A 21,612-nucleotide genomic window follows, 5' to 3' on the forward strand; every position below is an offset into this window, starting at 1 on the left:
TTCGGACCATTCTCTGTAAACCCTAGAGATGGTTGTGCGTGAAAATCCCAGTAGATCAGCAGTTTCTGAAATACTCAGACCAGCCCTTCTGGCACCAACAATCATGCCACGTTCAAAGGCACTCTAATCACCTTTCTTCCCCATACTGATGCTCGGTTTGAACTGCAGGAGATTGTCTTGACCATGTCTACATGCCTAAATGCACTGAGTTGCCGCCATGTGATTGGCTGATTAGAAATTAAGTCTTAACACACAGTTGGACAGGTGTACCTAATAAAGTGGCCAGTGAGTGTATATATATATATATATATATATATATATATATATATTAAAAACACATGTGACATGCACAAATGTGAACAAGTCGGTAGGACAATATTCACACCATCCACGGACTGAAACACAAAGCACAGAATGAAAAATGTGCAAAAATACCTTGCAGTAAGACATATAGTAGTCAGCAAGTGCTAATTAGATAACAAATACAGGGTATTTAGTCGATACTTTTTTTGCAAAAAAATGTATGCCAAGCTGCTCCACCTCGTCAAGGTAATCCCTATTGAAGCAGTCCCTATCTAATATATTTAAAACCTGAACATGTGAACAGTGTCTAAATGAGCAGGATTAAGACAGGCGCTTACCAGTATGGGCTCGTGGCGTGAAACAGCTCCTTTTGTGCATGTCACACAAGAGAGGGGTGGGGTCTCTCAAATCATGCATAAGCACGAAAAAAACTGGATTAAAAACACATGTGACATGCACAAATGTGAACAAGTCGATAGGACAATATTCACACCACCCACAGACTGAAACACAAACAAATATATGTAGCTTGGTTGCCATAAAAGGAGAGGGACCCAGACATTTTTTGCACAGGGGCCCCAAGTTGTCTCTGTCCGCCCCTGCTGGGAGATGGCAGATGCAATCAGGTTCCTGAGAAAACTGTTCCCCAAGTAACGGTAGGCTTGTGGAATGGTGAACAATAGTCATAACACTGATCTATGGAGAGTGTAGATTAGGATATGAAGTTTGGTGAAATAAGCCTTTTCTGGAGCACAAGAGCTGGGTCGTGGATAGTTTGTGAGGATGGGTCGATAGATGGCCCCATAAACTTACCTTGTCCACTATCAATAGAACGGTGTCATTTGCCTTTGCCTCCTGTCTTCTCAGATGCCAAAAACTAAATTAAAGTCGCATCCCACCATCTTCGGATGAATGGGTTCTGACAAGAGAAGCATAGTTCTTTGTACAACACTTGCAAAACCATGGTCATGGCTTCTCTCCATTCTGCTCATTTTGTCTTTAGTGAGAAACCTTTTCTTACAGGAGGGGAATATAGAGAGCTCTTCTCTTCTATGGTAATTCTCTCATGTCTGCCCTGATATACTTGTAAAGCGTCTCCCCCATTCAGAACATGAATGCTTCTTCTCTCCTTTATGACGTATTTTTATTTACCTTTACTCACTTATATTGCACCATCACATTCTGCAGCTCTGTACAAACATCATTGCTGTCCCCATTGGGGCTCACAATCTAAATTCAATATCAGAATGTCTTTGGCGTGTGGGAAGAAACCCAAGAAACCTCTGGCACATGTCATTTTATGGTTATAAATCACAGTACTCCAGCATGGCAAGGCTACAATGCTAATCACTGAGCCAACCATTGAGCCACTCGAGTTTAACAAGATCTGATATCAGCATAAAACATTACATTCTGAACATGAATATGACTGTTATCTCGTGTGATTTCTCTCATGTTTACCAAGTTTACATTTAACTGTAAAACATTTCCCACATTCTGAACATGAATACGGCTTCTCTCCTGTGTGACTTCTCTGATGTGTGGTAAGATATGATTTTTTAACAAAACATTTTCCACATTCTAAACATGCAAACGGTTTTTCTCCTGTGTGATATCTCTGATGTATGACATAATTTGATTTACATATGAAACTTTTTCCACATTCTAAGCATGAATACGGCTTCTCTCCTGTGTGACTTCTCTCATGTGTGGTAAGATATGATTTACTTGCAAAACTTTTCCCACATTTTGAACATGAATACGGCTTCTCTCCTTTGTGACTTCTATCATGTGCAACAAGATCTGCTTTATTTGAGAAACTTTTTCCACATTCTGAGCATGAATATGGCTTCTCACCCGTGTGAACTCTTCCATGTCTAACAAGCACATATTTCTTTCTAAAGCATTTCCCACATTCTAAACATGCAAACGGCTTTTCTCCTGTGTGAATTTTCTGATGTATGGCATGATTAAATCTACTTGAAAAACTTTTCCCACATTCTGAACATGAATATGGCTTCTCTCCTGTGTGACTTCTATCATGTGCAACAAGATTTGCTTTATTTGAGAAACTTTTCCCACATTCTGAGCATGAATATGGTTTCTCACCCGTGTGAACACTTCCATGTCTAACAAGCATAGATTTATTTCTAAAGGATTTCCCACATTCTACACATGCAAACGGCTTTTCTCCTGTGTGAATTTTCTGATGTATGGCATGACCTTGTCTACTGTAAAAACATTTCCCACATTGAGAACATGAATACGGCTTCTCTCCTGTGTGACTTCTCTCATGTACAGCAAGATTTTGTTTACTTGTGACACTTTTCCCACATTTTGAGCATGAATATGGCTTCCTCCCTGTGTGAACTTTTTCATGTGCAACAAGAAGATAATTTTTTTTAAAACTTTTTCCACAGTCTGAACATGAATGCAACTTTTCCACGGTGTGACTTCTCTGATGTTGAACAAATATGTTAAATCTTGTAATACACTTTCCACATACTGGACATACATACGGCTTCTCTGTGTGATTTTTCTCATGTGCGACTAGATGTGATTTATGTGTAAACCGTGTTTCACATTTTGAACATGAATACGGCTTCTCTCCAATGTGGCTTCTCTCATGTGTGATAAGGTGTGATTTATCTGTAAAACATTTCCCACATTCTGAACATGAATACGGCTTCTCTCCTGTGTGACTTCTTCTGTGCGTATAAAGATCTGAGTTTTTTGAAAACTGCTTTCCACATTCCCCACATTGAAATCTTGTTCTGTCGTTCAGAGCTGTACATGTGGTGACAGTCGGTGCGTGGTCAGGAGACAGCTCCTCTGGATTATATGACCTATCTGCAATGTGTCCTGGACGTACATTGAGGGTGACGAGGTTTTCTTCTGACGAGGGATGCACAATATCTTTATCTTCCGCTTTATTATTTAGCAAAATCATGACGTTTCCTTTACAGTTCTTGTTCAGATTTTCTATTAGAAAAAAAAAATACAATCCATTTTTCAATCCTGTCAAACCACAAAAGCCCATATATTTATAATACCTCTATTAGTCTGGATTTACTCAGGACTTCTGCGTGCCAAAGGCAAAGTGGATTAAACATGAAAAAAGAGCTTGACTGTCACGCTGCAGCTCTGAAAGGTAAATGCAAACTCCACAAGATGGCAGCAGAGTGGAGAGAACACTGAAATACTGCTCAGAGCAGACCAGCAGCACTGCAGTGAGGCTAACACCAGGTGGCGGCAGAATAGTCAAACAAGTCAGGTCCATACCAGACAGTAGCACAGTACCAAGGGAAATACCAAACACAGAGTCAGAGGAACGCTAAAAGGTCAGTAGCGGTCAGAAGCAGAAATACCAGAAGCAAAAGACAGGAACAGGTCAGAGACAAAGCAGAGTCGGGTACCGGGGAATCCAAACACACAAGGACACAGAGATGGGACGGACATGGATGGAGAACACAGACACAAGCAATGTCAGCTAAGTGCAGCAGGACAAACCAGGGGTTCTCCAGAGTCAGCTACACAAGCTATAAGCAGGAAATATAACTGACACTGCCTGCAGGAAGCAGTGTAAAGAAATAGCCGACCAGACACCAGAGAACAAGGCAGAGAAAAGTTAACCCCTGAATGACCAGACCGGGAAAAGGAGAGACAGGAAAAACCCGGTCTGGATCATGACAATGACACCTGTTATATTTATATCGGTTTATAATTCACTACTGAATCTGGCCAAGAAACGAGAAACAAAAACGTCCTGTGTGAATCCAGTGCTATAAAGTTTTGTATAGACTCTGAGATGGATTTGTGTCGGCAGTGAGTAATTGCATTACTTACATAAACCTCCACTAAATCCTACCTGTCCTCTGCCTACACAGATTCTCTACACCAACGGGGCAGCATTTTCATAAATCAACAAATCGAATGTTCAACGGATCAAATCCTCAAATCGAGCTATGACACCCCCATCTGACCTAAGAGCAGAACAGAGATGACCCGGCACACCGAGAAGTACAGGTCCCATTAATTACAATAGGGCCCATGAATCATACAGTAACTGTACTGCCCAGTGTTCAGTTACGTTTCTCCATGCTCAATGCCACATCAGTCTGGGGATGAACATTGGAAAGACACCACGATTTAATATTATCAATGATCTAATCATTTACAAAGATATTGTGAGATGAGATAGAACAGAAATCTGAGGCTGAATTCATGGCCGCCCCATGGTTTGGAAAGCCTAATGCCTGCCCAACTAAGGCCACACATTATTAGAATGTCCTGCTCCTGACCACTGCAGCCGATCACAGAGCTTCACACCCAGGAGAAAGCAGGACATCATGGCTTCCTGGCCAGAGATCAGACTAGAGGGCTTTTTTTAAGAAAATGAAGCAAAGCCAGACATCCGTCCTAAAGGTGACTACCAAAAGACCAGCCCCAAAAGAGCCATTATGTGTAGAGTATAGGACAGTGGAGCTCTGAATGCTTCATATTCCACGGACATCAGAGGGAAGAGGTGTCTCCTTCAGTGCGGAGAAGTCAGGAGATCCTGCATCATATATTAGATGTAGAAAATAACCATGGCCTCTGTTCTCCGCTCTCATTATTAGGACCCTTCCTACAACTGACACACAAGCCCATTCCAGGAAGGATACGGCTCTTACACAAAGCCAAGTACATCTCGTGTGGCTGTGTCAGTCACAGTCCTGCAGTGAGAGCTGGAATCAGAGACAGTGTGAGATGAATGCGGTTTTTAAAAAAAATTATTTTAAACAATATTTATGCTCTTACTAAGATCTCTAAAGGTCTACTAACAGCTAAATCGAATGGTCCCTGCTCCCTTCCAGTTCTCCTGGACCTCTCTGCAGCACATGACACCAGGGATCACAAGCTCCTCCTTATTAGGCTCCGCTCTACTGAGCTCAGGGACATCGTTCTATCGTGGTTCTCCTCCTACCTCTCAGACCACTCCATCACTGTATCATCTGCCGGCTCTTCTTCCTCTTACTGTTGGGGTTCCTTATTGTTCAATCCTAACCCCCTCCTCATCCTGTCAGGGTTCTTCACAGTTCAGTCCAAGGTCCCCTTCCTCTTACTGTCAGATTCCTCAGTATTCAGGTCTAGGTCCTCTCCTCTTACTGTTGGGATTCCTCAGGACTCAGATCCAGGTCTCCTCTTCTTACTGTCAGGGTTCCTTAGGGCTCAGTGCTAGGCCCTGTCCTCTTACTGTTGGGGATCCTCAGTGTTCAGTCCTAACCCCATCCTCTTAATGTCAGGGGATCCACAGGGTTTAGTTCTAGACCCTCCTCCTCTTCTCTCTGTACACCACTTCTGAAGAATACGGGGGGGATTTAATGGCAGTGCCTCCTCTTCTCTCTGTACACCACTTCTGAAGAATACGGGGGGATTTAATGGCAGCTCCTCCTCTTCCCTCTGTAAACCGCTTCTGAAGAATACGGGGGGATTTATTTGTAGTTCCTCCTCTCATCTCTGTGCACCACTTCTGAAGAATACGGGGGGATTTATTGGTAGTTCCTCCTCTTCTCTCTGTGCACTGCTTCTGAAGAATACGGGGGGGATTTAATGGAAGCTCCTCCTCTTCTCTCTGTACACCGCTTCAGAAGAATACGGGGGGATTTAATGGCAGCTCCTCCTCTTCTCTCTGTACACCGCTTCAGAAGAATACGGGGGGATTTAATGGCAGCTTCTCCTCTTCTCTCTGTACACCGCTTCAGAAGAATACGGGGGGATTTAATGGCAGCTCCTCCTCTTCTCTCTGTACACCGCTTCAGAAGAATACGGGGGGATTTAGTGGCAGCTCCTCCTGTTCTCTCTGTACAGTGCTGATGCAGAATACAGGGGGATTTAATGGCAGCGCCTCCTCTTCTCTCTGTACACTGCTTCTGAAGAATACGGGGGGGGGATTTAATGGCAGCTCCTCCTTTTCTCTTTGTACACTGCTTCTGAATACGGGGGGATTTAATGGCAGCTCCTCCTCTTCTCTCTGTACACCGCTTCAGAAGAATACGGGGGGATTTAGTTGCAGCTCCTCCTCTTCTCTCTGTACACCGCTTCAGAAGAATATGGGGGGATTTAATGGCAGCTCCTCCTCTTCTCTCTGTACAGTGCTGCTGCAGAATACAGGGGGATTTAATGGCAGCGCCTCCTCTTCTCTCTGTACACTGCTTCTGAAGAATACGGGGGGGGGGGATTTAATGGCAGCTCTTCCGCTTCTCTCTGTACACCGCTTTTGAAGAATACGGGGGTATTTAATGGAAGCTCTTCCTCTTCTCTCTGTACACCACTTCTGAAGAATATGGGGGGATTTAATGACAGCTCCTCCTCTTTGCTCCATTCACAGTTTCTGAAGAATAAGGGAGGATTTAATGGCAGCTCCTCCTCTTCTCTCTGTACACCGCTTCTGAAGAATATGGGGGGATTTTAAGGCAGCTCCTCCGCTTCTCTCTATACACTTCAGAAGAATACGGGGGGATTTAATGGCAGCTCCTCCTCTTCTCTCTGTACACCGCCTCTGAAGAATAAGGGGGGATTTAATGGAAGCTCCTCCTCTCTGTACACCGCTCCTGAAGAATATGGGGGGATTTAATGGCAGCTTCGCCGCTTCTCTCTGTGCACCGCTTCTGAAGAATATGGGGAGATTTAATGGCAGCGCCTCCTCTTCTCTCTGTACACCGCTTCTGAAGAATATGGGGGGATTTAATGGCAGCGCCTCCTCTTCTCTCTGTACACCGCTCCTGAAGAATATGGGGGGATTTAATGGCAGCTCCTCCGCTTCTCTCTGTACACTGCTTCTGAAGAATACGGGGGGGATTTAATGGCAGCTCCTCCTCTTTGCTCCATACACCGTTTCTGAAGAATACGGGGGGATTTAATGGCAGCTCCTCCTCTTCTCTCTGCACACCGCTTCTGAAGAATATGGGGGGATTTTATGGCAGGTCCTCCACTTCTCTCTATACACTTCAGAAGAATACGGGGGGATTTAATGGCAGCGCCTCCTCTTCTCTCTGTACACCGCTCCTGAAGAATATGGGGGGATTTAATGGCAGCTCCTCCGCTTCTCGCTGTACACCGCTTCTGAAGAATACGGGGGGAGTTAATGGCAGCTTCGCCGCTTCTCTCTGTGCACCGCTTCTGAAGAATATGGGGAGATTTAATGGCAGCGCCTCCTCTTTTCTCTGTACACCACTGGGGGGATTTAATGGCAGCGCCTCCTCTTCTCTGTACACCGCTCCTGAAGAATATGGGGGGATTTAATGGCAGCTCCTCCGCTTCTCTCTGTACACCGCTTCTGAAGAATAAGGGGGGATTTAATGGCAGCTCCTCCTCTTCTTTCTGTACACCGCTTCTGAAGAATATGGGGGGATTTAATGGCAGCGCCTCCTCTTCTCTCTGTACACCGCTCCTGAAGAATATGGGGGGATTTAATGTTAGCTCCTCCGCTTCTCTCTGTACACCGCTTCTGAAGAATAAGGGAGGATTTAATGGCAGCTCCTCCTCTTCTCTCTGTACACCGCTTCTGAAAAATATGGGGGGATTTAATGGAAGCTTCTCCTCTTCTCTGTACACCGCTCCTGAAGAATATGGGGGGATTTAATGGCAGCTCCTCCGCTTCTCTCTGTACACCGCTTCTGAAGAATAAGGGGGGATTTAATGGCAGCTCCTCCTCTTCTTTCTGTACACCGCTTCTGAAGAATATGGGGGGATTTAATGGCAGCGCCTCCTCTTCTCTCTGTACACCGCTCCTGAAGAATATGGGGGGATTTAATGGCAGCTCCTCCGCTTCTCTCTGTACACCGCTTCTGAAGAATAAGGGAGGATTTAATGGCAGCTTCTCCGCTTCTCTCTGTACACCGCTTCTGAAGAATACGGGGGGATTTAATGGCAGCTCCTCCTCTTCTCTCTGTACACCGCTTCTGAAGAATATGGGGGGATTTAATGGCAGCTTCTCCGCTTCTCTCTGTACACCGCTTCTGAAGAATATGGGGGGATTTAATGGCAGCTTCTCTCTGTACACCGCTTCTGAAGAATATGGGGGGATTTAATGGGAGCTCCTCCGCTTCTCTCCGTACACCGCTCCTGAAGAATACGGGGGGGATTTAATGGCAGCTCCTCCTCTTCTCTCTGTACACCACTTCTGAAGAATATGGGGGGATTTAATGGCAGCTCCTCCTCTTCTCTCTGTACACCGCTTCTGAAGAATATGGGGGGATTTAATGGCAGCTTCTCCGCTTCTCTCTGTACACCGCTTCTGAAGAATATGGGGGGATTTAATGGCAGCTTCTCTCTGTACACCGCTTCTGAAGAATATGGGGGGATTTAATGGGAGCTCCTCCGCTTCTCTCCGTACACCGCTCCTGAAGAATATGGGGGGGGTTTAATGGCAGCTTACAATCCTCCTTCAGCAAGTGTAACAGGTGACCACACAGGGTGAGCTCTTGTGGTGCCTAAGCTTTGTTACTGCTACATTTAAACTTTCTGAAGTCAGGTAGGATTTCATAAGGAGATTTAAGTTGAAGTACAAAGGTTATAAGCAGATGAATCATGTCAATTACCGGTTTAATGTTCGACCACGTGTGTTGGGCCACATGGGATGCCAGCTGGTTCAGGTTCCTTCCAGCACGTTACACGACATGGTCCTCTCTTTAGAATTGAACAGCAAGCATGATAAAGAGAGAGCACATGGCCATAGACATGCATTTTAACCCATTGGTCGGTCAGACTCTTACGCCCCTCCCCCGGGTGTTTGTAGCTAATACTCTCAAAACCTATTTCATAAATTCCAAATGAAAGGTCACAGGACAGCTGCTCTGGCACATCCGGATCCAGACGGTACCCTGTGATGCTTGGAGGTAAAACACTGCTTTGCTACCTGGCAGTTCTGTGCATCTCCCCACGCTACTGTGGTAGAATGGACTGAGATCTTGAAAGGCGTTCGGTCCGTTTCAGAGATCTCGGAAATGTAATCGGTGTGTGGCTTGTGAATAACTTCATATTCTGCTTAAATCTCCTTATGAAATTCTACCTCACTGGAAGAAGTTTAAATGAAGCACTCACACAGCATGGGCTCAACAGGTCGTCATGCTGTATGAGCCTGGATACTAGCTGGTGGGGCTTGGACCACTTACTGAGCCAGGTGTCCTGTTACAGCTACAGATGCTGAAGGAAAATTGTAAGCTGCTATTAATTCCCCCCATATTCTTCACCAAGCCCCAATCGGGCATAAGATCACTAAACTTGGTTTCCATTATCATCTCTATACAACTATACACATCGTCTCCTGTCATCACCCCTGCATTACTACAAAATACCAGGTATTGTCTGACCTCTGTCTCTAAAACCATGTCCTCCCCTCTATCTGAAACTGAATCTTTCCAAAACTACCACCCTACCTGTCCTCTCCGCTGTGCTGCACTGCCCTACAACTCCTCTTCATTTCTGTTTATCGCTCTACCCATTCTCTCAATTCTGCAACTGAATGAAGATTGCCACCATCCAAAATCCGTAGCCCACACCTTCATCTCCAGGACTTTTCTCGTGCTGCTCCAGTTTTCTGGAATGTACTACCAAATATGATCTGATAAATACCTAGCCCCCACATTTTTTTTTCCAAAATTCAATTTTCATTGAAGGATTCTATCATTTTCAATTACAAAGATGCAAAAAAAAATAAACAGGACAATATCAGCATCAATATATCATAAACATACTGTATTTTTCAGACTATAAGACACTTTTTTCCTCCAAAAATGTGTGTACATGCTGTGGATGGGAAGGTGGAAGAATGGCAGCGAAGGACGAGCATGTTACAGGTGGCAGGACCCGAATGCTGCGGCTAACCCTGTGTCCGCTGCTAAAGAGAAATGAATATTCACTGCTCCCCACGCCCATAGTCTCATCCAACTATGCCTCCCGCCCACCTCTATGCACTGAAGCTTTAATAGTGGCTGTGGAGACACGGCAGGGGAGGGGAAGTTGGCAACCAGGTCCGCTTGCCGAAACTGCATGGACCAGGGATCGTCTCACTGCATGCCCGTGGGCATAACGCTACTCAGACAACACAAGGTGAGGGTAAAACAGTGTGGCAATGCTTTATTGAACCACAAAAGAGGCAGATAACACAGTCCCAGCAAAATACCCCAAGATGGTGCACATTACAGAGTCTCACCCTTCCACTGACTTGTCAGGATAATGGCAACTGTTACTTCAGAGCTCCCAGGGTCGAATACCTCACCTGTGGCATGCACACAGAGAGGAGGTAACGACAAGCTTAGGAAGTTGATGGTTCATTCAGGTACAAGGCCAGTTGACCTAAAGGTCACAGCCTCACTTATCCAAATATCTTCATGGAGCCAGGTGACCTGCGGGTTCTGATCCTGGCTTTCCCCAAATGCATCCATGCTTCAGCGATGGTCAAAGGAGCAGATCTGTATTCTTCCAACCGGGGGGGGGAGGTCCCCTAGGTTGTTTCCTATAGAATGATAGATCCATGTCGCTTGTGATGGAGCCATGATGTATTGGCAGCAGTCGTTTAGGGTACCCTGGATACTTGAATGTCTTGGCAGAACCTCTGGCTGTCTCTCTCTGTCTCTCATAAAGGCATATCACCTCTTTTTATATTTAACAAGTGTTCTAGTGTAGGAAGATGGATCGGACCGGGGGTACTTCTCTTGCGCCGGTCCTGGAACTTGCCGGGGCTGTCACCATTGTTGCCGGCGTCCACCTGCACGCTCCCAGCATGCCTCCCTAACCCGCAAATCCTATACAAAGTCTCTTGTTCACTTGGATGAAATAAAAAGGACTTTGGAATTTTTAATACATCTGGTGAGTGGCGCATTATTTTTCTTTACACATAAGAACAGACTTGTATAATTTTTTGCTGAGCACACCGTATTGGATATGAATGCTGTTTATTCAATGCACAAGGACCGCTCATCAGAGTAATGGTGAATGAACAAATCCTCTAGTGCAGTCGGTTTGCTCTTACTTTTGGAAAAATTGTAGAGATATATATATATATATATATATATATATATATATATATACACACACACACACACATACACACACACACACACACTCTGGGATAAGGGATATTGGTACATTTGACTACATTTTTTTTTCCATTTCCCTCCTCTAAAACCTAGGTGCGCCTTATCATCCCGTGCGTCTTATAGTCCGAATAATGATGTGCAATAAAAGATCAAGTTATAGGAAGAAAAAGGATGGCGGGTGGGGAACACTTGAGGCCATCAGCATTCCAATTATAAGGTCACTAAAATCCAAAGAAAGCCAAAACATTGTGCAGCCAGGCACAGACCATAATCAGTAGAAAGAAGGAGCGCAACGGAAAAAAGGGTGGGTCTCATCAGTCTGGTGAAAGTTGGTAGGCATTGGTGATGAGTGAGCATGCTCGCCACTACTCGGTACTCGTCTGAGCATCTCACTGCTCAAGATGCTCGGAGCTCGCCGAGTATCTCCAGGGTTGCTCGGCGAGAGCTTGGGTCTCCACCCTGCAAGTTTGGTGCTCTTTAGAGAGCCAATGAACATGTAGGGATTGTCTGCCACACTGTCATGCTGCAGCCATGTTGGTTGAAGCATTACAGTGATTGGCTGGGTGCACAGCGTCATCAGGTACCGCCTGGCACTGCCATGCTAGTCACAGTCTACTCCGGAATCAGGTTGTGTAGGGAGAGCTGCTGCTGAGCTAGGGAGATATTTGCTTGTTTCTTAGTTAGTGTCGGTGTACCACAATATATTATACACATATCCATCTCAACTAACAGTCCTTCTGAGGACAAATCCATTTGCATAGATATCAGTGCAAGCCAGGCAGTAAGTGTATGTGGCAGACTGCAGTGCACAAAGCATTCCAGTTCTCTCTGCTGCTGCTTTTACAGATATTTCTAGACCAGGAATAATTTATTTTGGATCTTAATCGTGATTATTTGCTTAAAAAGTAATCCAGAGAACACTGTTATTCTGCTCCATTTGCTTGTTGGCACTGCAGAATACAGCCAGATCTTTTCCATATTACAGTGCTAAAAATCCATCTACATAAAACTGGGGTTTGTCCGTCACACGGATCACATATAAAAGTGCGCTCAAAATTCTGCCACTTCTGGCCTCCATTTAAATTTTGTTGCAATGTGTTAGCGAAGTTATTGACACCAGTTTTCTGTTAAAAATAGTTACCTACAGGCCAGCTACATAAAACTGTGGTATTCTGTCACACGGATCACATATAAGTTTGCTCCAAATTCAGCCATTTGTAGTGAACGTGGAAAATATTGTGGTTGAAGCAGAAGTCCAGCGCGGGTGATATCCAGAAGAAATAACTTTTATTCCATTTTCATTAAAAGCACCCAAGTTCAAAATCCATCTTTATATCCAGAGACACAAAAACGGGTAATTCTTACCAGTGGCAGTCACAGGGTTACAGTGCCTTTACAATGAGACGCGTTCCATCGGTCGTGCCGCCTCGATCATTGTGATAAACATAAAATGGCAGAGGGCTGCTCTAGAGGCCGAGGCCCATCAGGTTCCACCCGCTGATCCTGCAGACCCCAGAGACAGATAATTACTGAGCTCAGCCTGGAATTTCTATGTACAGAGACTATGCTGAAGGCGGGAGGAAGAGAAAATGTACAAGGATTATAACTGGTCACCATTCCTAGTAATTCATAAGGTCTTGCCGAATATTCATGCCTCGTGGGCGCTGGACTTTAGCTGACACATCCACCATGTCTCTCTGTTGGCCATTTTTCTTTTTATGTATCTCTCCCTCGAAACGGAGCTTTATCACTTTCAATACCGCGGACCCCAAATGAGCGGACATCCCCATTGTGTTTCTGGAGGCAATGTTTGGAAGCTCTTATGAGTGATTTTATTCACTGCGTCAGTCAGGTGCCTCCTGATTCTGACCTTCAGGGGGCGCCGTACACCCCACATATTGCTGCTCACAAATACACAACATTGGGGTATTACAGGGGATGTAGGGGTTAATGCTGTCTTTCCAGCAGGTGCAGATATTATGCCCACACTCCTATGGACCTTTTGTACTGAGCCAGTTTTCTCTCTATTTTAACCCTTTGTCCTCACTAACACAGAGGCTGGGGGATAAGATGTCGTTCACACTAGGAGCTTTTTTAGCGATGTCACGCACTGGTTTGGGCAGGATTTAGTTCCGCTCTTTATCCTGGCTCCACATAGGGAGTCTTCTTCTGCTGATATTAGTGATTTCTTTACACTGAGGGCTGTATGCCGTGGTGAAGGTGATGTGCTCCTCACCAGACATGCGGTCATTACTTGCATTATTAAGCATAGTGTCCCGATCATCCACAAAGCTCTCAGCCCTCTGGAGCCTCCCGCTGGGAAAACCCGTTAGGGGTGTGACGTCTCGTGGTGTGACGAGACGTAACATGAATAAACCCTTAGAGTGGACCCTCTGGGTCGAGACACCAGCCCTCCCAGGGCGAGATGACCTAGTGAGGGTCACCCCCTATACAGGGAGTGTCAGGGGCAGACCATGGGGAACTAAGTGCCACAACTGCTAGAACCAGGTGGCCGGCTCGCAGAGACGCGAGTGGCTGTGTCTGGTAATGTGTACAGTGTACAAGAATGTGCAAAGCATGGACACAGGAATACACATAGGTACACAGCCAGACACAGTATACAAAGAAGCACGGCAGAACATTTTTCAGAAACAGCAAGTGTGCAAGGAAGCATGGCCGGCATGGCCAAGGCAGAGAACACGCCAAGGTACAGGGCAAAGGTGCGTGCAGAGGACACGCCAAGGTAAAAGGCAAAAGGTGCATGCAGAGCACACGCCAAGGTACAAGGCAAAGGTGCGTGCAAAGAGCAAGCCAGGTAAAAGGCAAAGGTGCGTGCAAAGAGTAAGCCAGGTAAAAGGCAAAGGTGCGTGCAGAAGACACGCCAAGGTACAAGGCAAAGGTGCGTGCAAAGAGCAAGCCAGGTAAAAGGCAAAGGTGCGTGCAAAGAGCAAGCCAGGTAAAAGGCAAAGGTGCGTGCAGAAGACACGCCAAGGTAAAAGGCAAAAGGTGCGTGCAAAGAGCACGACAGGTACAAAGCAAGGATGCATGCAGAGCACACACCAAGGTACAAGGCAAAAGGTGCGTGCAGAGGACACGCCAAGGTAAAAGGAAAAAAGGAGTGTGCAGAGGACACGCCAAGGTACAAGGCAAAAGGAGTGTGCAGAGGACACGCCAAGGTACAAGGCAAAGGTGCGTGCAAAGAGCAAGCGCGGTACAAGGCAAAAGGTGCATGCAGAGTACACGCCAAGGTATAAGGCAAAAGGTGTGTGCAAAGAGCAAGCCAGGTACAAGGCAAGGTACAAGGATGTGTGCAAAGCGTGGTCACAGTAGACACTGGACAGTGCAAGACAGGTACACGGGGGCACGTATGACATGAGGTGCAAGGCAGGACAAAGGGTGTGCTGGGAGGCATGTCGGGACACTAAGCAGGACGAGGACTAAGAGCTAGGACAAGGTACAAGGCAAGGTACAAGGTAGAAGCATAACGTGTGCAGACAGAGCACAGAGCAGGGTTCAAGACAGAGAGCGAGAAACAGAGCGTGTGCTGACAGAGCACAGGGCAGGGTACGAGGCAGAAAGCGAAGCATATGCTGAAGAACAGAGCCGGGTATAAGGAAAAGCAGAACGTATGCTAAAGCACAAAGCCGGATAGGAGGCAAAGAGCACAGAGTGGAGAGAAAGCACAAGGCAGAGTACGGTACAATGCACGAAGCAGAGTACAGACACAGAGCACAAGGCGGAGAGAAAGAAAGCACAAGGCAGAGTACAGTACAATGCACGAAGCAGAGTACAGACACAGAGCACAAGGCGGAGAGAAAGAAAGCACAAGGCAGAGCACGGTACAATGGACGAAGCAGAGTACAGACACAGAGCACAAGGCAGAGCACAGTACAATGCACAAAGCAGAGTACAGACAGAGCACAAGGCGGAGAGAAAGAAATCACAAGGCAGAGTATGGTACAATGCACGAAGCAAAGTACAGACACAGAGCACAAGGCGGAGAGAAAGAAATCACAAGGCAGAGTACAGTACAATGCACGAAGCAGAGTACAGACACAGAGCACAAGGCGGAGAGAAAGAAAGCACAAGGCAGAGTACAGTACAATGCACGAAGCAGAGTACAGACACAGAGCACAAGGCGGAGAGAAAGAAAGCACAAGGCAGAGTACAGTACAATGCACGAAGCAGAGTACAGACACAGAGCACAAGGCGGAGAGAAAGAAAGCACAAGGCAGAGCACGGTACAATGGACGAAGCAGAGTACAGACACAGAGCACAAGGCAGAGCACAGTACAATGCACAAAGCAGAGTACAGACAGAGCACAAGGCGGAGAGAAAGAAATCACAAGGCAGAGTACGGTACAATGCACGAAGCAAAGTACAGACACAGAGCACAAGGCGGAGAGAAAGAAAGCACAAGGCAGAGCACGGTACAATGCACGAAGCAGAGTACAGACACAGAGCACAAGGCGGAGAGAAAGAAAGCACAAGGCAGAGTACAGTACAATGCACGAAGCAGAGTACAGACACAGAGCACAAGGCGGAGAGAAAGAAAGCACAAGGCAGAGTACAGTACAATGCACGAAGCAGAGTACAGACACAGAGCACAAGGCGGAGAGAAAGAAAGCACAAGGCAGAGCACGGTACAATGGACGAAGCAGAGTACAGACACAGAGCACAAGGCAGAGTACAGTACAATGCACGAAGCAGAGTACAGACACAAAGCACAAGGCGGAGAGAAAGAAAGCACAAGGCAGAGCACGGTACAATGCACGAAGCAGAGTACAGACACAGAGCACAAGGCGGAGAGAAAGAAAGCACAAGGCAGAGCACGGTACAATGCACGAAGCAGAGTACAGACACAGAGCACAAGGCGGAGAGAAAGAAAGCACAAGGCAGAGTACAGTACAATGCACGAAGCAGAGTACAGACACAGAGCACAAGGCGGAGAGAAAGAAAGCACAAGGCAGAGTACAGTACAATGCACGAAGCAGAGTACAGACACAGAGCACAAGGCGGAGCACAGTACAATGCACAAAGCAGAGTACAGACAGAGCACAAGGCGGAGAGAAAGAAATCACAAGGCAGAGTACGGTACAATGCACGAAGCAAAGTACAGACACAGAGCACAAGGCGGAGAGAAAGAAATCACAAGGCAGAGTACAGTACAATGCACGAAGCAGAGTACAGACACAGAGCACAAGGCGGAGAGAAAGAAAGCACAAGGCAGAGCACGGTACAATGCACGAAGCAGAGTACAGACACAGAGCACAAGGCGGAGAGAAAGAAAGCACAAGGCAGAGTACAGTACAATGCACGAAGCAGAGTACAGACACAGAGCACAAGGCGGAGAGAAAGAAAGCACAAGGCAGAGTACAGTACAATGCACGAAGCAGAGTACAGACACAGAGCACAAGGCGGAGAGAAAGAAAGCACAAGGCAGAGCACGGTACAATGGACGAAGCAGAGTACAGACACAGAGCACAAGGCAGAGCACAGTACAATGCACAAAGCAGAGTACAGACAGAGCAAAAGGCGGAGAGAAAGAAATCACAAGGCAGAGTATGGTACAATGCACGAAGCAAAGTACAGACACAGAGCACAAGGCGGAGAGAAAGAAATCACAAGGCAAAGTACAGTACAATGCACGAAGCAGAGTACAGACACAGAGCACAAGGCTGAGAGAAAGAAAGCACAAGGCAGAGTACAGTACAATGCACGAAGCAGAGTACAGACACAGAGCACAAGGCGGAGAGAAAGAAAGCACAAGGCAGAGCACGGTACAATGCACGAAGCAGAGTACAGACACAGAGCACAAGGCGGAGAGAAAGAAAGCACAAGGCAGAGCACGGTACAATGCACGAAGCAGAGTACAGACACAGAGCACAAGGCGGAGAGAAAGAAAGCACAAGGCAGAGTACAGTACAATGCACGAAGCAGAGTACAGACACAGAGCACAAGGCGGAGAGAAAGAAAGCACAAGGCAGAGCACGGTACAATGGACGAAGCAGAGTACAGACACAGAGCACAAGGCAGAGCACAGTACAATGCACAAAGCAGAGTACAGACAGAGCACAAGGCGGAGAGAAAGAAATCACAAGGCAGAGTACGGTACAATGCACGAAGCAAAGTACAGACACAGAGCACAAGGCGGAGAGAAAGAAATCACAAGGCAGAGTACAGTACAATGCACGAAGCAGAGTACAGACACAGAGCACAAGGCGGAGAGAAAGAAAGCACAAGGCAGAGCACGGTACAATGCACGAAGCAGAGTACAGACACAGAGCACAAGGCGGAGAGAAAGAAAGCACAAGGCAGAGCACGGTACAATGCACGAAGCAGAGTACAGACACAGAGCACAAGGCGGAGAGAAAGAAAGCACAAGGCAGAGCACGGTACAATGCACGAAGCAGAGTACAGGCACAGAGCACAAGGCGGAGAGAAAGAAAGCACAAGGCAGAGTACGGTACAATGCACGAAGCAGAGTACAGACACAGAGCGAAAGGTGGAGAGAAAGAAAGCACAAGGCAGAGTACGGTACAATGCATGAAGCAGAGTACAGACACAGAGCACAAGGCGGAGAGAAAGAAAGCACAAGGCAGAGCACAGTACAATGCACGAAGCAGAGTACAGACACAGAGCACTAGGGACAGACATACAGAACAGAGCACACGAGTAAGGATGAGCAGAGCAGGGTGCAGGGTACGGACAAGTAGAGCAGGATACAGGAGTACAGATGTGCAGAGCAGGGTAACGGAGTACGGACGCGCAGGGTAGCACACAAGATATGGGCATGCATGGCAAGACACAGAAGTACAGATGTGTGGGGCAGAGTACGGACACGCAGGGTGGCGCACAAGGTATGGGCATGCAGGGCAAGACACAGAAGTACAGATGTGCGGGGCAGAGTACAGGAGTATGGACGCACAGGATAGCGCACACAGAGTATAGACGTGGGCCTGGGTCGCAGAAGCAGGAGCTTAAACAATAACTAGGCGCAGGTTCAAATACCCCACACCTTATCCGGACTGGCTGCTGGGATTTCCAGGTCAGGACATCGAAGAGCATAACGGACCTGGGAGAGGGTGTCGCCACCCGGGTCAGTACATCTGAGAACATACAGGACCTTGGAGGAGGCGTGCCTGCCCTCCAAGAGTGCCAGAGCGCATGTGTCGGTCCTGGAGCCTCCTGCAGTGTGGGGAGCACGGCAGCAGGAGTGGAGGCACGGCAAGTGGTGTTAACAGTACAGGCACAGAGCACAAGGCGGGTACAAGGACAGAGAAAAGGATACAAGACAGGGAGCGGAACGTATGCTGAGGCACAGAGCCGGGTACAGGCAGAGTAGAGAGTCGGAAAGCTCGAGCAAGAATACAAGGCAGAGTGCCAGGGACCCGAGTACAGAGAGCAACCAAGCTGAGGCCCGCCGACCCAGCAAGGAAGCAGGAATTGCACACGATAATCAGGCCCAGCCTATAGAGGAAGGCGGCCTGATATAGGGCATGAGGACTGGGACTTCCGGGTCAGGTCCTCCCGGACCAAAGAGATGGCGAAGGGCGTGCATGCGCGCCAGACATTACGATGCAGACACAAGACCCAGCGCAGAAGTGCGCGTGCGCAACAGACGGGACCCTCAGAGAGGCCACAGCACCGAAAATGGTGACGTCGGGCAAGGCGTCTCCGCCCAGGGTGAGCGCAGCATAACAACCCCTATGAGCCAGCTTATCCTTCACCTCCCTTTTACTCCTGTCATAGACTTCCCTGGTGGTACAATTCCTCGTAAACCTGTAGAGTTCCCCCACAGATATGTTTTTTATTACATGTCTAATATAGGGGGAGAAGGGGTTGGCATGTGAACACATGAACAGACTCTCCCAGGCTTCCATATACAAGTTAGCGATAGATGGAGAGAACCCCGCGCCCATCGGGGCTCCGCAAACCTGCAAAAAAAAATCTTTGTTAAAGGAACAGAAGTTGTGTTTAAGGAGAAAGTCCGCAGAGGAAATCAAAAATTCTTCTATGGCCGGAGTGTAATCACTAATCCTGGAGGTGTCTTCTCAGGATTGAAATCGTCATATTAGGTGGCTGGGGCGCTATCTGGATGACTTGCTCCTGATATGGGAGGGACCCGCGGACTTGAATTTATCAAATATATGAATGATAATGAAATTAATGTGAAATTCGCCTATACAATTGGTGGCAGAAACATTAATTTTTTAGATGCTACTTTAGACCTAAATTCAGATTCAATCATCACAATCTCCCCTTTCAGGAAAAGTACCGCCACTAACTCGATATTACATGCCAAATCATGTCATCCAAGACATGTAATAAAAAACATACCTGTGGGGGAACTCTACAGGGTTAAGAGGAATTCTATGACAGGAGCAGAAGAGAGGTGAAGGATCGGCTCATAGGGGTTATCCCAGCGGGAGGCTGCAGAGGGCTGAGAGCATTGTGGATGATCAGGACACTATGCTTAATAATAAATTAATAATAAATTTTATTTTTATAGAGCCGACATATTCCGCAGCACTTTACATTTCAGAGGGGACTTGTACAGACAATAGACATTACAGCATAACAATAATCACATAGATCATAACAGATACCAAGAGGAATGAGGGCCCTGCTCGCAAGCTTACAGTCTATGAGGAAAGAGGGAGACACGAAAGGTGGGTGGTAACAGTTGCCCTGATTGTATGGACCAGCCATAATGTTAAGTGTGTAACAGTACAGACACAGAGGGCTAATGGATGCATGTATGTGTGTATGTATGTATGTGTGTGTGTGTGTGTGTGTGTGTGTATGTATGTGTCTATGTATGTAAGTGTATGTATGTATGTATGTGTGTGTGTGTGTATGTATGTAAGTGTATGTATGTATATGTATGTATGCATGCGTGTATGTATGTATGTGTGTGTGTGTGTGTGTATGTATGTATGTGTGTATATATGTGTGTATGAATGTGTGTGTGTGTGTGTGTATGTACAGTGGGGAAAAAAAGTATTTAGTCAGTCAGCAATAGTGCAAGTTCCACCACTTAAAAAGATGAGAGGCGTCTGTAATTTACATCATAGGTAGACCTCAACTATGGGAGACAAACTGAGAAAAAAAAATCCAGAAAATCACATTGTCTGTTTTTTTTTCATTTTATTTGCATATTATGGTGGAAAATAAGTATTTGGTCAGAAACAAGCAATCAAGATTTCTGGCTCTCACAGACCTGTAACTTCTTCTTTAAGAGTCTCCTCTTTCCTCCACTCATTACCTGTAGTAATGGCACCTGTTTAAACTTGTTATCAGTATAAAAAGACACCTGTGCACACCCTCAAACAGTCTGACTCCAAACTCCACTATGGTGAAGACCAAAGAGCTGTCAAAGGACACCAGAAAGAAAATTGTAGCCCTGCACCAGGCTGGGAAGACTGAATCTGCAATAGCCAACCAGCTTGGAGTGAAGAAATCAACTGTGGGAGCAATAATTAGAAAATGGAAGACATACAAGACCACTGATAATCTCCCTCGATCTGGTGCTCCACGCAAAATCCCACCCCGTGGGGTCAGAATGATCACAAGAACGGTGAGCAAAAATCCCAGAACCACGTGGGGGGACCTAGTGAATGAACTGCAGAGAGCTGGGACCAATGTAACAAGGCCTACCATAAGTAACACACTACGCCACCATGGACTCAGATCCTGCAGTGCCAGACGTGTCCCACTGCTTAAGCCTGTACATGTTCGGGCCCGTCTGAAGTTTGCTAGAGAGCATTTGGATGATCCAGAGGAGTTTTGGGAGAATGTCCTATGGTCTGATGAAACCAAACTGGAACTGTTTGGTAGAAACACAACTTGTCGTGTTTGGAGGAAAAAGAATACTGAGTTGCATCCATCAAACACCATACCTACTGTAAAGCATGGTGGTGGAAACATCATGCTTTGGGGCTGTTTCTCTGCAAAGGGGCCAGGACGACTGATCCGGGTACATGAAAGAATGAATGGGGCCATGTATCGTGAGATTTTGAGTGCAAACCTCCTTCCATCAGCAAGGGCATTGAAGATGAAACGTGGCTGGGTCTTTCAACATGACAATGATCCAAAGCACACCGCCAGGGCAACGAAGGAGTGGCTTCGTAAGAAGCATTTCAAGGTCCTGAAGTGACCTAGCCAGTCTCCAGATCTCAACCCTATAGAAAACCTTTGGAGGGAGTTGAAAGTCCGTGTTGCCAAG

At 46.6% G+C, this 21,612-nt stretch overlaps 1 protein-coding gene across 1 annotated transcript in view; it reads right to left on the reverse strand.

The window, feature by feature from the left end:
- Window positions 1-1,422: 1,422 nt before the first annotated feature.
- The window catches only part of LOC141078811 (uncharacterized), a 190,436-nt gene continuing 170,246 nt past the window's right edge, over window positions 1,423-21,612 (reverse strand). The window contains exon 7 of the mRNA XM_073565225.1: window positions 1,423-3,285. Within this exon, the coding sequence (XP_073421326.1) occupies window positions 1,736-3,285 (1,550 nt within the window). The 3' untranslated portion in view covers window positions 1,423-1,735. The remainder of the gene's footprint in view (window positions 3,286-21,612) is intronic.

Source organism: Dendrobates tinctorius, unplaced genomic scaffold (genome assembly GCF_039654945.1).
Source record: "Dendrobates tinctorius isolate UK_male_01 unplaced genomic scaffold, ASM3965494v1 ptg000602l, whole genome shotgun sequence".
In the NCBI taxonomy this organism is placed as follows: domain Eukaryota; kingdom Metazoa; phylum Chordata; class Amphibia; order Anura; family Dendrobatidae; genus Dendrobates; species Dendrobates tinctorius.